The sequence below is a fragment of the Gopherus flavomarginatus genome, chromosome 5 (genome assembly GCF_025201925.1).
Source record: "Gopherus flavomarginatus isolate rGopFla2 chromosome 5, rGopFla2.mat.asm, whole genome shotgun sequence".
Lineage (NCBI taxonomy): Eukaryota > Metazoa > Chordata > Testudines > Testudinidae > Gopherus > Gopherus flavomarginatus.
In genome coordinates this window covers 130,703,585-130,716,112 of record NC_066621.1, presented here as the reverse complement: position 1 = coordinate 130,716,112, position 12,528 = coordinate 130,703,585, and the positions used below count along the sequence as shown (strand labels likewise).

Genomic DNA, 12,528 nt, shown 5'->3' with positions numbered 1-12,528 from the left:
TTTCTGCTTTTTCTTAATCACCTCTCTGAGATGCTTGCTCATCCAGCTTGGTCTACAACTCCTGCCTATGGTTTTTTTTCCCCTTTCTTGGGATGCAGGCTTCTGATAGTTTCTGTAGCTGCGACTTAAAGTAATTCCAGCCCTCCTCCGCATTTAGATCCACAAGTTCTTCAGTCCAATCCACCTCCCTAACTAATTTCCTTAATTCTTTAAAGTTAGCCCTTTTGAAATCAAAAACCCTAGTCCCGGATCCATTTTTGTTTATCCTTCCATCTAGTTTGAACTGAATTAGCTCATGATCACTTGAACCAAGGTTGTCCCCTACAAGCATTTCTTCTATGAGGTCCTCACTACTCACCAAAACCAAATCTAAAATGGCATCCCCTCTTGTTGGTTCTTCAACTACTTGGTGAAGGAATCCATCAGCTATCACATCCAGAAAAATCTGAGCCCTATTATTCTTGCTAGCACTTGTCCTCCAGTCTATATCTGGGAAGTTAAAGTCTCCCATGATCACACATTTCCCATTAGTGTTTACTTCATTAAAAACATTAAAGAGGTCTCTATCCATATCCAAATCAGATCCCGGCGGTCTGTAGCACACCTCAAGCACTATCTCAGGGGAGGCTCTAGTAGCTTTCTTTCCCAGTGTGATTTTTGCCCAGACAGACTCTGTCTTGTCCATTCCATCACTTCTTATTTCTTTACAGTTAACCTCCTCATCGATGTACAATGCTACTCCACCACCTTTGCCTTTATTTCTGTCTTTCCTAAACAGCACCTAGCCTTCAATACCCGTACTCCAGTCATGACTACTATTCCACCATGTTTCTGTTATCCCTATAATATTCGGTTTCACTTCCTGCACGAGTAGCTCTAGTTCCTATATTTTGTTCCCTAGGCTCCTCGCATTAGTGTACAGACATCTTAATTTTTGCCATTTGGCTTCACTCTCATTCTTTACCCTGTTAGGCACAGACATTCTACCACCAGCATCATCTGTTAGTCTGCTATCTACACTACCCTTCCTCCTTATGCCAATTCTTCTGTCCACGGCTGTATCCCCTTTTACTTTGTTTACTTCCCTCTCAAGGTTAAATTCCGGCATGGAGATCTCCTGAACATCTCCCAACCATCTCCCCCAAATTTCTAGTTTAAAGCTCTCTTGATCAGGTCGGTGAGCCTCCATCCTAGAAGTCTATTTCCCTCCTTACTCAGTTGAAGTCCATCCCGAGAGAACAGTCTTCTGTCCGTAAATGCTTCCCAATGGCCGTACATCCCAAAGCCCTCCTTATAGCACCACTGCCTGAGCCATCTGTTGATTGCCATAATCTTGTTACACCTTTGTTGCCCTTCTCTAGGAACCGGCAGAATCCCACTGAAGATCACCTGAGCCTCGATTTCCTTAAGCGTCTTCCCTAGTCTGGCATAGTCTCCCTTGATACATTCCAGAGAGTATCTAGCCGTATCATTCGTTCCTACATGAGGGACAATCAATGGATTCTTCCCTGCTCCCGCTAGGATCCTTTTCAGCCTCAGGTCCACATCCCGTATCTTAGCACCTGGCAGACAGCACACCCTTCTGTTCTCCCGATCAGCTCTAGTTACAGGCCTGTCTGTTCTTCTCAGTAAGGAGTCTCCAATCACATAGACCTGCCTTTTCCTGGTGACAGTGTGATTCTTCGGTCTATCCCCCGCACCCACTGGCTGCAAGTCCTCTTGATTCCTAATCCTCCTGGGGCTCATATTTGGTGTTGCCTCCATTGACTCCTCCCCTCCTCTTGTAGGACTATCAGCTCTTCTCTTTTTCCTTGCCCTCGCTCCTTCAGCGGCCACCTGCTGTGCCCCTTCTTCATTTTCCAACTCTGCAAACCTGTGCCTGAGTTCTGTTTCTCCTTCACTGGCCCATCTTTTCCTCTGCCTGGTTCTCTTAGTCACATGCTTCCACCGTCCACTTTCCTCACCCAGCAGTCTCTCCTCTGAATTCTTTGGCCCTGCTTCCATCTGCAAATCTGAGCTTATCCCTTCAGCCCCCTCGTGACTGTGCTCCATCATCTGCTCAAACCCCTCCTAAACTCAACCAGAGTTTCCACCTGCATCTCCAGTCCTCGGATCTTTTCTTCCATCAGCTGTATCAGGCGGCACTTCACGCAGACAAAACTCTTTTCAGGCACCCCCTCCAGGATCATGTGCATGCCGCAGCTTCCACATCCAGTCATCCTCATTGTGTCTTTCACTGCTGCCTCTGTATCAGTCATAACCTTCCCACCTAAACCCTGGTAGACAACACAAAACAAACCCCAGGAGGCACCAGACCACCACCCTATCGCTTAACTAGCTTGTCAGTTCCTGTGTCTTAGTCTCCCCTGGAAACTCCCTCTGAAACTCCCTTGTTTACAGCTCTGTTTGCTGGCTCCTGTGCCGCTGACTGACTGGCTGGCTTCTTATATAGGACCTCTAATCAGGTAAGCCCCGCCCCCTAATCAGGCCTCCGCTGCTCTCCCAGCACACTGCCCCTAGCAGCCCACACACACACACACACACACACTACAAAAACCTGCTCCTCCAACAGAACTCCCTCTGAAACTCCCCTGTTTACAGCTCTGTTTGCTGGCTCCTGTGCCGCTGCAGCTGTCTGTGAGCAACAAAATGTACAGATCTCTAAAGGCAGGAGGAGTAAAGAAATCATCTGCAAACACTTGGAAGGTGGTAAGGTGATAGGGAATAGCCAGCATGGATTTGTAAAGAACAAATCATGTCAAACTAATCTGATATCATTCTTTGATACGATAACGAGTCTTGTGGATAAGGGAGAAGCGGTGGATGTGATATACCTAGACTTTAGTAAGACATTTGATACGGTCTCACATGATATCCTTATCAATAAACTAGGCAAATACAATTTAGATGGGGCTACTATAAGGTGGGTGCATAACTGGCTGGATAACCGTACTCAGAGAGTAGTTATTAATGGCTCCCAATCCTGCTGGAAAGATATAACAAGTGGGGTTCCGGAGGGGTCTATTTTGGGACCGGCTCTGTTCAATGTCTTCATCAACGACTTAGATGTTGGCATAGAAAGTACACTTATTAAGTTTGCAGACGATACCAAACTAGGAGGGATTGCAACTGCTTTGGAGGATAGGGTCAAAATTCAAAATGATCTGGACACATTGGAGAAATGGTCTGAGATTAAACCGGATGAAGTTCAATAAAGACAAATGCAAAGTGCTCCACTTAGGAAGGAACAATAAGTTTCACACATACAGAATGGGAAGAGACTGTCTAGGAAGGAGTATGGCAGAAAGAGTTCTAGGGGTCATAGTGGACCACAAGCTAAATATGAGTCAACAGTGTGATACTGTTGCAAAAAAAACAGACGTGATTCTGGGATGCATTAACAGGTGTGTTGTAAACAAGACACGAGAAGTCATTCTTCCGCTCTACTCTGCACTGGTTAGTCCTCAGCTGAAGTATTGTGTCCAGTTCTGGGCACCGCATTTCAAGAAGGATGTGGAGAAATTGGAGAGGATCCAGAGAAGAGCAACAAGAATGATTAAAGGTCTTGAGAACATGACCTATGAAGGAAGGCTGAAAGAATTGGGTTTATTTAGTTTGGAAAAGAGAAGACTGAGAGGGGACATGATAGCTGTTTTCAGGTATCTAAAAGGGTGTCATCAGGAGGAGGGAGAAAACTTGTTCACCTTAGCCTGTAATGATAGAACAAGAAGCAATGGGCTTAAACTGCAGCAAGGGAGATTTAGGTTGGACATCAGGAAAAAGTTCCTTACTGTCAGGGTAGTTAAGCACTGGAATAAATTGCCTTGGGAGGCTGTGGAATCTCCATTTCTGGAGATATTTAAGAGTAGATTAGATAAATGTCTATTAGGGATGGTCTAGACTGTATTTGGTCCTGCCATGAGGGCAGGGGACTGGACTCGATGACCTCTCGAGGTCCCTTCCAGTCCTAGAGTCTATGAATCTATTATGAGCTCCGATCTGAATACAGCCCTTTATCCTTGTGGGGTTCTGATGCCCAATCGGAGTCACGAGTCAGGTAAGAACTGTGTGGTATGCATGCTTAGATAAGCCAGTCACTGCCTTGAGCTGTCATTACAGTACTAGGAGTGTGTCATGAGAAACAAATGAAAGCATTCTCTATTTTACCTGTAGCTGTTCTCATTCAGTTGATTACATTCAAAGTAACATTTGTGGACTGTATCCAAGAGTTCACTGCCTTTTGATGCGGAATGATGATGTTGAAGAATGGTGACCTTTTGTTCTCCTCCTGTATCTTATTTTCCCTTTCTTCCTAGCTTGATATCTTATGGAAGTTAGGTTGAGAAGAGGTTTTTTTTCCAGTTCTTTTGTACATATCATCTTCCCCCCACCCGCCCCATCCCCCCATAAAAGGGAGGGGAAAGAAGGGGGACACGGAAGCATCTGGAAATGCTCAAGTTAAATGGCACGGTAAAACAAGGCTGCTGATCCAGTTTGCATTAATAGTTATGTTAATAGGATGTTAATCCTAGAAATTGTTATTAAAGAGATACTGGCAAGTAAGCTTAAAGACTTAAAGTTTTTGCATTTGTGAAGTTTTATAAAACCCAATTAAAATTCAAATATTTTGATGAAACTTTTTTACAAAATGAATTGATCACATGGAGGGGGCGGGATGGGTATTTACATCTGAATATCCTCCTACAGTATTGTGAATCCATGACCAAAGTATTTGGTCTATGAGAACAAAAAAATGGAAATGATAGGAATAAAGTGAAAGTGACTAATCTGGTTTCACTGTCCAAACCTACTGAAGTGCAAAAAGTAAACAAAAAGCAGAAACTGAAAAATAAAGCAGATACTTAAAGATTTTTGTTTTTAAGTCTCAGATGTTTCTCACACAGGTAATGAGCCTCTTTTGATTGTATCTTAGCAATAATGAAACAGATTGTTAAACATTAACATAAGTTACTTGTTCAGTCATCACTTGGCACATACATTTGCAAGAGAACCTGGGTTGGCCCTGCAACTAATTATGATCTATATATGTTATGACAAAGTTCCTCCTCTGCCTTGGTGGGTCCTGCACTTATTGGCGGATTTGCTCACCTCAGAGATTCACGGCAGCCCTCAGTTTGGCCACTTTTGCTTGTGGCTTAAACCTGCTGTTCACTCAGCTTACCTCATCACTGGCCAGCATGGGGACAAGGAAGGAGAACAATCTCCGCAGTCTCTGCTGACCTATCGAGTGGGTTAGGGGACAGGCCAGGAACTTTCTCCTCTGGTGGGACCCACAGAGTCCAGGTCAACTTCTCTTATATCCAATCAGGGGGAGGGTGGAACCCGGGCTCACCCTCTACTCCAGGTTCCAGCCCAGGGCCCTGTGAATCACAGCTGTCTACAGTGTTTCTTGTAACAGCTGTGTGACAGCTACAATGCTCTGGACTACTTCTCCATGGCCTTCTCCCACACCTTCTTTATCCTCACCACAGAACCTTTCTCCTGATGCCATATAGCATTTGTACTCCTCAGTCCTCCAGCAACAGTGCACCCCTCACTGACTGAAGTGAGGTCCTTTTTAAACCAGGTGCCCTGATTAACCTGTCTGTCTTAATTGATTCTAGCAGCTTCTTAATTGGCTCCAGGTGTCCTAATGAACCTGCTTGCCTTAATTGGTTCCAGCAAGTTCCTGATGGTTCTGGAAACGCCCCGTTACCTTACCCAGGGAAAAGGGACCTGCTTAATCTGGGGCTAATATATCTGCCTTCTATCACTGTCCTGTAGCCCGTTGCTCAAAAGGATCACTCTCTTGTAGCCACCTGGCCCGACCCTGTCACAATGTTTATAAAGCCTAGAATTAATTCTATAGGAGCTGCTTAAGTTTTTAAAGCAATAACAGATGACTTATTTTAAGATGTTAATACACATACTTTACCCACCTTATGAATCTAGCCAGGGAGCTTTTCGTGGTAGTGGACACAAGTTCAGCTAACTTCTAGAAATGTATCTTGAAATGTTTGTGCAAGGCTCCCTGCCCATTGGATAGTATCTCCTAGGTTTTTGAATGTCCATTAGGAAATCAGAGGGTTTGATGGATTCTTACATGTGCACTTTTGACCTGTTTCAGAAGTTACAAGTTCAGTCTATGATGAGTTTGACTATCTGGCAACAGCTGAAGTTGCCATTGAGCCAGGAAAGAACAATGACATTTGGTTGTCTAAAGTTACCTCTCTCTGAGTGATGGCAGTGAACCTCTTTCTCTAAAGGTTAATGAGGGACTTCCTGTGTGACTCTCTAGGTTTAGTGAATACCGTATCCCATGGTGTTAGCTCTTTCACCTCTCCAACCCCCGACTTACAGTTAGACCTTCAGCTGGTGTAAATTAAGGTAGCTCTCTTTATATTATCTTAGAATCTAAGACCTAGACTTCTGTGTGAGCATGAGCTATACTGAGAGTTTGGGTCTGGTCCCACCACCTGATTTCTATAGGCTATTGGTCCTTAGATTGTATTTTTTAACATATCTTTCAAGATATTTTGTTGTTGCTTTGCCACAAGCCATTTAAACAAATGTGGTTAAATATGTTTTCTGATTTCCTATTGCTCCTTGTTAGCCGGATCAATTTGAAGAGCAGTTAGAGTATGATTTCAAATCCTGACGTGCCTGAACAATAGCTGAAAACTGAAGCAATCTTTTCCCCCTCCTGATCGATCAAGACTCACAAACTTGAAGCCTCTTGTTAGTGCTAGAGAATTGAGATCCTGAAATCCTGCCACTGAACAGTTCGGTTCAAGTAAATCTCTGTATGTGCAGAGTGTGAGACCACCTTACAGTTAAGTGTTGCCTTGGGATCTCTCTTCCACCCTGGCCCGTGCGTCTTTCCCTGATTTTTCTATATTAATTTGAGGGGCCTGTGTGACAGCGCTGGTATTTGCTGACCAATGACAGAAGAGAGGCTGTGTAAATTCAGTGCAGATAGTAATTCAAACACTTGAAAACTTATTTAGTTAGAAGAGCCACGGTGTTCAACCAGAAACGCATTTGTTCAGTGAAATGTTCCTTCCCCACACACCACATCCCGCCCCCCCTCCCCCAATTCGCTGCTTTTTCTACCTCATCAGCTAATCTTTGGAAGTTCATGTTGGCTTTCAAGTTTGATCAGATCAGAACAAGCAGTCTCTCGGAAGAGGGGATCACGAGGAGATTAGCGCGGTTGGAAACTTGATGTCTAAATTTTCAGTACTGTGATTTGGCTTTTATCTTTAGCATGACTCTCAACAGGAGTAAATTGGCTAAACTAAGTATGCTGTGGTTTTAAAAAATAACCCATGGAGATACTTTTATGCAGTTCAAGATATGCATTTCCTAAAACAAAAAGTAGCTTGGGTGCTGGGTAATATCATATTGGCTTCAGACTTTTGCATAATGTAACAAACTTGTTCCTGTAGGAAAACTGTTTTTTGAGAGAGTAAAATCCTACATCTGGTAAAGGCAAATTTCTGGGGTTGGGTGCGGATGGATGGGAGGAGAAGTAGGGGGGGATGCTAATATATAGTCTGGGTCTTTTGTTTTTGTTTTTTTTCAATCTAGATTCTGTGATCTTTTAAGCTTTAATTTTTTTAAATATGTGAAATTTTTAGTAGAGCACGCAGCTAAACACTTGGGTAGCTCATATGATCACAGAGCTGCCGGTCTATTTCCAAAACAGAGTTTGTTTGTTTTCAAAATTGTATGTTTTCTGATGTATTTATCAAATCATTACATCTCTAGCTCATGTCTCTAGTATGGCTCTGGTTGATGGCTGGGCAAGATAATGTTGTGACAGTTCCGTTTTCTGTCATTTGGCTTCCCATAATCTTCTCCCCTAGTGTGAATGCTTCTGGCGCAGAATAACAATGCCCTGTAATGCAAGGCTTTCCTGTTTGGAAAATTCCCTATTTTCCAAGTCCTTGCCATCATCCAGCAAATGAATTTTTTTAAAAAGTCTCAGGTAAAGAAAAGTAATATTCGAGTATTTGTAGACAAAGATTTTAGTTTTGTTCCACTGTCAATCTGGTACCTTTCGCTAACGTTGTGTGTTAGATAAGATTGGAAGAATAATCTCATTCCAGATTGTGATTTTTTTTTTCTTCCTGGAAGAAGGCAGCTCTCATTGCCTGGCATGTGTAGATTCAGAACCTGGCATGTTTAGACTCAGAACCAGGATTCAGACCAGGCTTCATACCAGAAGCTATTTGAGTGCCTCAGGGTTGGTTTTTTTTTTTTTTTTTTTTCTCCTGAGCCACCTCCGCTATTTTAAAGCCGCCAGCTACAAAACAAAAGAAGTTTGATTTAAAGCAGGTTAGAACATGAACCTTTGGAGCCAGGTTTTCAAATGACCTTCAAATTTATGCACATAAGATCTACTTTCATATGAACCTCCAGGCACTTGTATGTGCCAGTGAGATGAGACTTAACACAAACGAAGGCAAATTTCATCTACTGTGTTAACAGGTGCATGTATAATTTGGCAAGGGCAAAATTAGAGGCCAGTCTGGAAATGTGTTCCTGAGAAGGAGTTGCAATGAGGATTGGTGACAGAATGTTAACATAAGTTATAGCACCAGGGGAGGCACATTGTAATTTTAAATGAGGCAAGTAATTTTTTTTTTCTTTTTAAGCAGCTTGCTTCCCAGCAGGAACCACACTGCACTGTCACTCCTTTCCCACCTCTGCGCGTCACTTTGAAAATTCTGGGATAAAACAGTCACTAGTCAGAGCCAGCATTTGGCAGAGCTGCTGGAGTTCTGCTTTGGCCAGGATCTGTGCATCATCATCTTTGAACATGAGGAATTTTTCTTTTCTAAAGCCAGTTTGGAAGGATTCACAGCAACCTCCAAGTAATCCATATTCTGAATGAATACTTCAGGAGCAGCCCATTGATGGAGTCTGATTACTTTCCTAAATCACAGGAAAGGAATGTGATGTCTTATTTAACTCATGGGATCTGGATAGATATAAACTAGCTTTTAATCTTGGCTATAAATGTGATACATTTTTGGCCTCTGTAAATCAAGTGGATGTCTGCAAGGAATGGTTTTTAACTAGTTTCTGGCCATTTTGTTGGCCTTTTGTATTTCCAGTAACTTGATGCTAGTTATAAACTTGTGCTTTCTTCTATGAGAAATATGTATAAGGATGCTAGCCACTAGTTTTTGCTTAAAATGTCACCTGCCTTTACAAGTGAAATAATTATTTTTTGCAGTACGTTATCATCTTCCATCTGAGCATTTTGGAGCATTTCAGATGGTAATCATTTTAGTTTTACAACCGCACTGCAAGGTAGATCAAACTCTCATTTTACAGGTGAGGAAACTGAGGCACAGAGTATAATCAGCTTGTCCAATGTCATGTGGGAAGCTTAAAGAAGAGCCATGACTTTGTTTCCAGTCTTGTGTTGTAATCACAAGACCCTCCTGTTGATCTTGTAAAGTATTAATTACTGCAGGAATCCCTATAGATCTTACAGGCCCTGCATAATTCTCTGCAGGGTTGGAGCACCGGAACTCCTGGGAGCAGTCACATATTACACAATGCTCTACTGACCAGTCGCTTTCCTCTCCCTTTCACAGTAGGCAGAGATTTTGATTAAAATACTTGAATTGGAGTATTTACAAACAGCTGGCTGGAACCCTAAACTTCCCATCAGTGTGGCATATACTAAGTATAAGTATGCACATGTGTGTCCTGCGTTTGGTGTGAGCTTAGTAGTTACTTTGCAGTTTTAAGGAAAGCTAGTAACTGACAAAGAAATCCAAATAGTAGGGCTGGGTTTTTTTGTTTTTGGAATATTTGTCTAAATTCACCCTCCTCCCCTTACCCCCCTTCTGCAGTGGAGTTTTCAAGGTTACCTTTCAAGTAAACTGTATTAAGCTAGGTGTTAAAATCTAAAGCAGTTAAGGATTTTCCAATTTTGCATGATTATCTTAAAACAATATACATGACATTATTTTTTTTTTAAAGTGATGCCTTCAGTCTACATCTTATGGATGCTGCTTGCAAATTAATTAAGGAAATGAAATCATCATCAAGGAGGATTTGTAGCGTTCTTTATAAAGGGCTCCAGGCTCTCCAGAAGAGCAATATTCAGTGAGAAGCTGTGGTAAAGTTTCTGGATTTTATTCACAAGACTTGCATAAGTCATTGTTCTTAAACTTCGCTGGCTGTAGTTTAACCTGGAGATCCAGACAGCTTTATGTAACACAAAGTAGGAAGTTTGGATAGTTGAGGCAGAATCTGATGCTTTTGAAAACAGATACAAAGATTAAAAGTAAAATATCCCAATAGCTTTCTCATCCAGCCAAGTGAGTTGTGAAATGAGCACTGTCTTAAATAGAATGCTGTGACTTATAACAAAAGAAAATATCTATGTACATTCTAATTTCCTCATCTGTGTCCATCCTTGTGTTACCTCAAGTTGGTTTCTGGAAAAATATCTCATTAGAGGTGGGTTTTAAGGATTCTGGCGCATTATGTTCTGTGTAATAAACAGGAAGAGGAGCTAGCAAGGGAGAGTTATTGTGTTCAGACCTAGATCTCTAACAGTGTTGCCGATGAACGAAAGATAACTGCACAATTAGTGGATACAGGTTTGAAATGTTTTATTTTTCATAGTGCTCTGTGTGAACGTTCATCCACACAATCAGTAGCTTTTCATACAGAAAACAAATCTCTGATCCTGGTCTTAAACAGAAGTACAAAACGCACACAGGAGAAGTTTGCTTTATGCAGGAAGAGTTTTAGGTATTTTATTGAAAACTACGTACGCGTATTGGCCAGCTAACACAGATATTTGCAAAGGATTCCTGTAGGCTTATGAACAGGTGTTGGGAACAGGATGTTCTTATTTCAATAACAAACTAATTGTCCTTTGGTAGAAAAATCCTACTATATATATATGTATGTATATTCAGAATATGTCATCAGTTCCTCATCAGCTGCCCTGAACACACTTACAGCCCTCACTTGTCATTAATATGGCTTAACTTTGTCACGAGCCTAACACTCTCCCCTTTTTAAAATTTAAGATATTTGTCAGTTTCCACAGCTGGAGACCATGTTAGAGTCCACCTTCTCCAGATGCCTGCAGAAGATTCTCAGTGCCCTTGGCTCATTCTCTTCAGAGCTACCTTTTATAGCAATGGGGTAGGCTTCTTCTTCAAATGTTACCACCTTCAACTTTCATTTGCATTTAGATTCAATCCAAGCATCCTGAGAGATTCGACTCCCTGGTTTCCAGTAACACAGCTACAGTAATTTCTGCTGATAAAGGAATCACCACTATATATTAATTTTATCTATTTCTGCAGATGATTTATGATCTAAATCACTGAGGGTGAGGTGTGAATGGATCATAATCATCATTTTCCCTTTTTATATATTTGCAGGTAGCATCTGGGTTGATAAGGAAGGAAAACACTAGTTTATAGTGTGGAAGAGGGTTTTTCCAGTTCTTTTTGGTGGAATCAGATGGTTAATACTTTACCTCTTGGTTAGTGTGGTGGAATATCATGTCTGTCTCTTTTTAGCCCCAGACAGACGTTAGTAAGGAAATTAGAGCGTTATCTCTAGAGAGTAAATTTCTTTTGTTAACACACCACCAAAGTCTTGTTACATCTGTGTTAAGCTTTCTGTTCTGAGGGTCATCTCTTTGATCTCTCTGTTAGATGCAACAGGACCATGTGATTCAAAGGCAGAACCCACAAAACTCCATCACATCCTCTCTAGTGATTCCATGGAACTTCTGTTCCTAGGCAGCGCTGTGACATACTTGGGGTACAATCTAGACTGATGAACAGCTATGTCACCTCAGCCCTCTAAGGCGAAGTCCCCTTCTCACTGCTTTGCTGCTGTAGCTACCACTCCTGGTCTGCTCACACACAACCTGCCGCATGTAAATCACTGCCAGTTATATTGTGCGAGTGCTGCAGCCAGCCATTCTTGAATTACATTGCAGGATGACACCAGCATATTCCCAGTCCCAGATTTTCACCAGAAACATATGTCTTGTGCTGCCCAGCCCTCTCCTGGACAATACAAGCTCATATAAAGTCTGTCATTCTCTTAATAGAGACTATATGCACAAATCCTGTTAGCCCAAATGGAGTTTCTCAAACACACTGCTTTAGATAAAACAAGTTTATTAACTACAAAGAGAGAGATTTTAAATGAACATAGGTAATGAGACATAAAAGTCAGAATTGGTTACAAGAAAAATAAAGGTAAAATGCAACTAATGCCTCACTTAACACACTAAGGTAAATCCAAAGCAAAATCTCTCACCATGTTTCACCAGTCTTACTGGCTGAACTTCTATCAGTCAGGATACCTCCCCTAGTCCAGTGTTGTTTCCTTTGTTCTTCAGATGTCGTAAATGCAGTGGACAGAGAAGAAGGGAGAGATCATTTGGGGCATCCCCCCCTTTCTATTTATAGTTCTCTCTCTCCTTTAAGAAGCTTCTCCATATGGGAGCAGGGCGCCAGGCAGTCT

At 41.9% G+C, this 12,528-nt stretch overlaps 2 protein-coding genes across 4 annotated transcripts in view; one reads left to right on the top strand and one right to left on the bottom strand.

Annotated features, from left to right (window-relative positions):
* LOC127051255 (uncharacterized) overlaps positions 1 to 3,095 on the bottom strand; it is a 118,488-nt gene extending 115,393 nt beyond the window's left edge. Inside the window, exon 1 of the mRNA XM_050953343.1 lies at positions 57 to 3,095. Coding sequence (XP_050809300.1) covers positions 1,150 to 2,055 — 906 coding nt within the window. The 5' untranslated portion in view covers positions 2,056 to 3,095 and the 3' untranslated portion in view covers positions 57 to 1,149. The remainder of the gene's footprint in view (positions 1 to 56) is intronic.
* The window catches only part of ITPK1 (inositol-tetrakisphosphate 1-kinase), a 266,577-nt gene that overhangs the window by 173,190 nt on the left and 80,859 nt on the right, over positions 1 to 12,528 (top strand). The gene's annotated exons all lie outside the window — the stretch shown is intronic.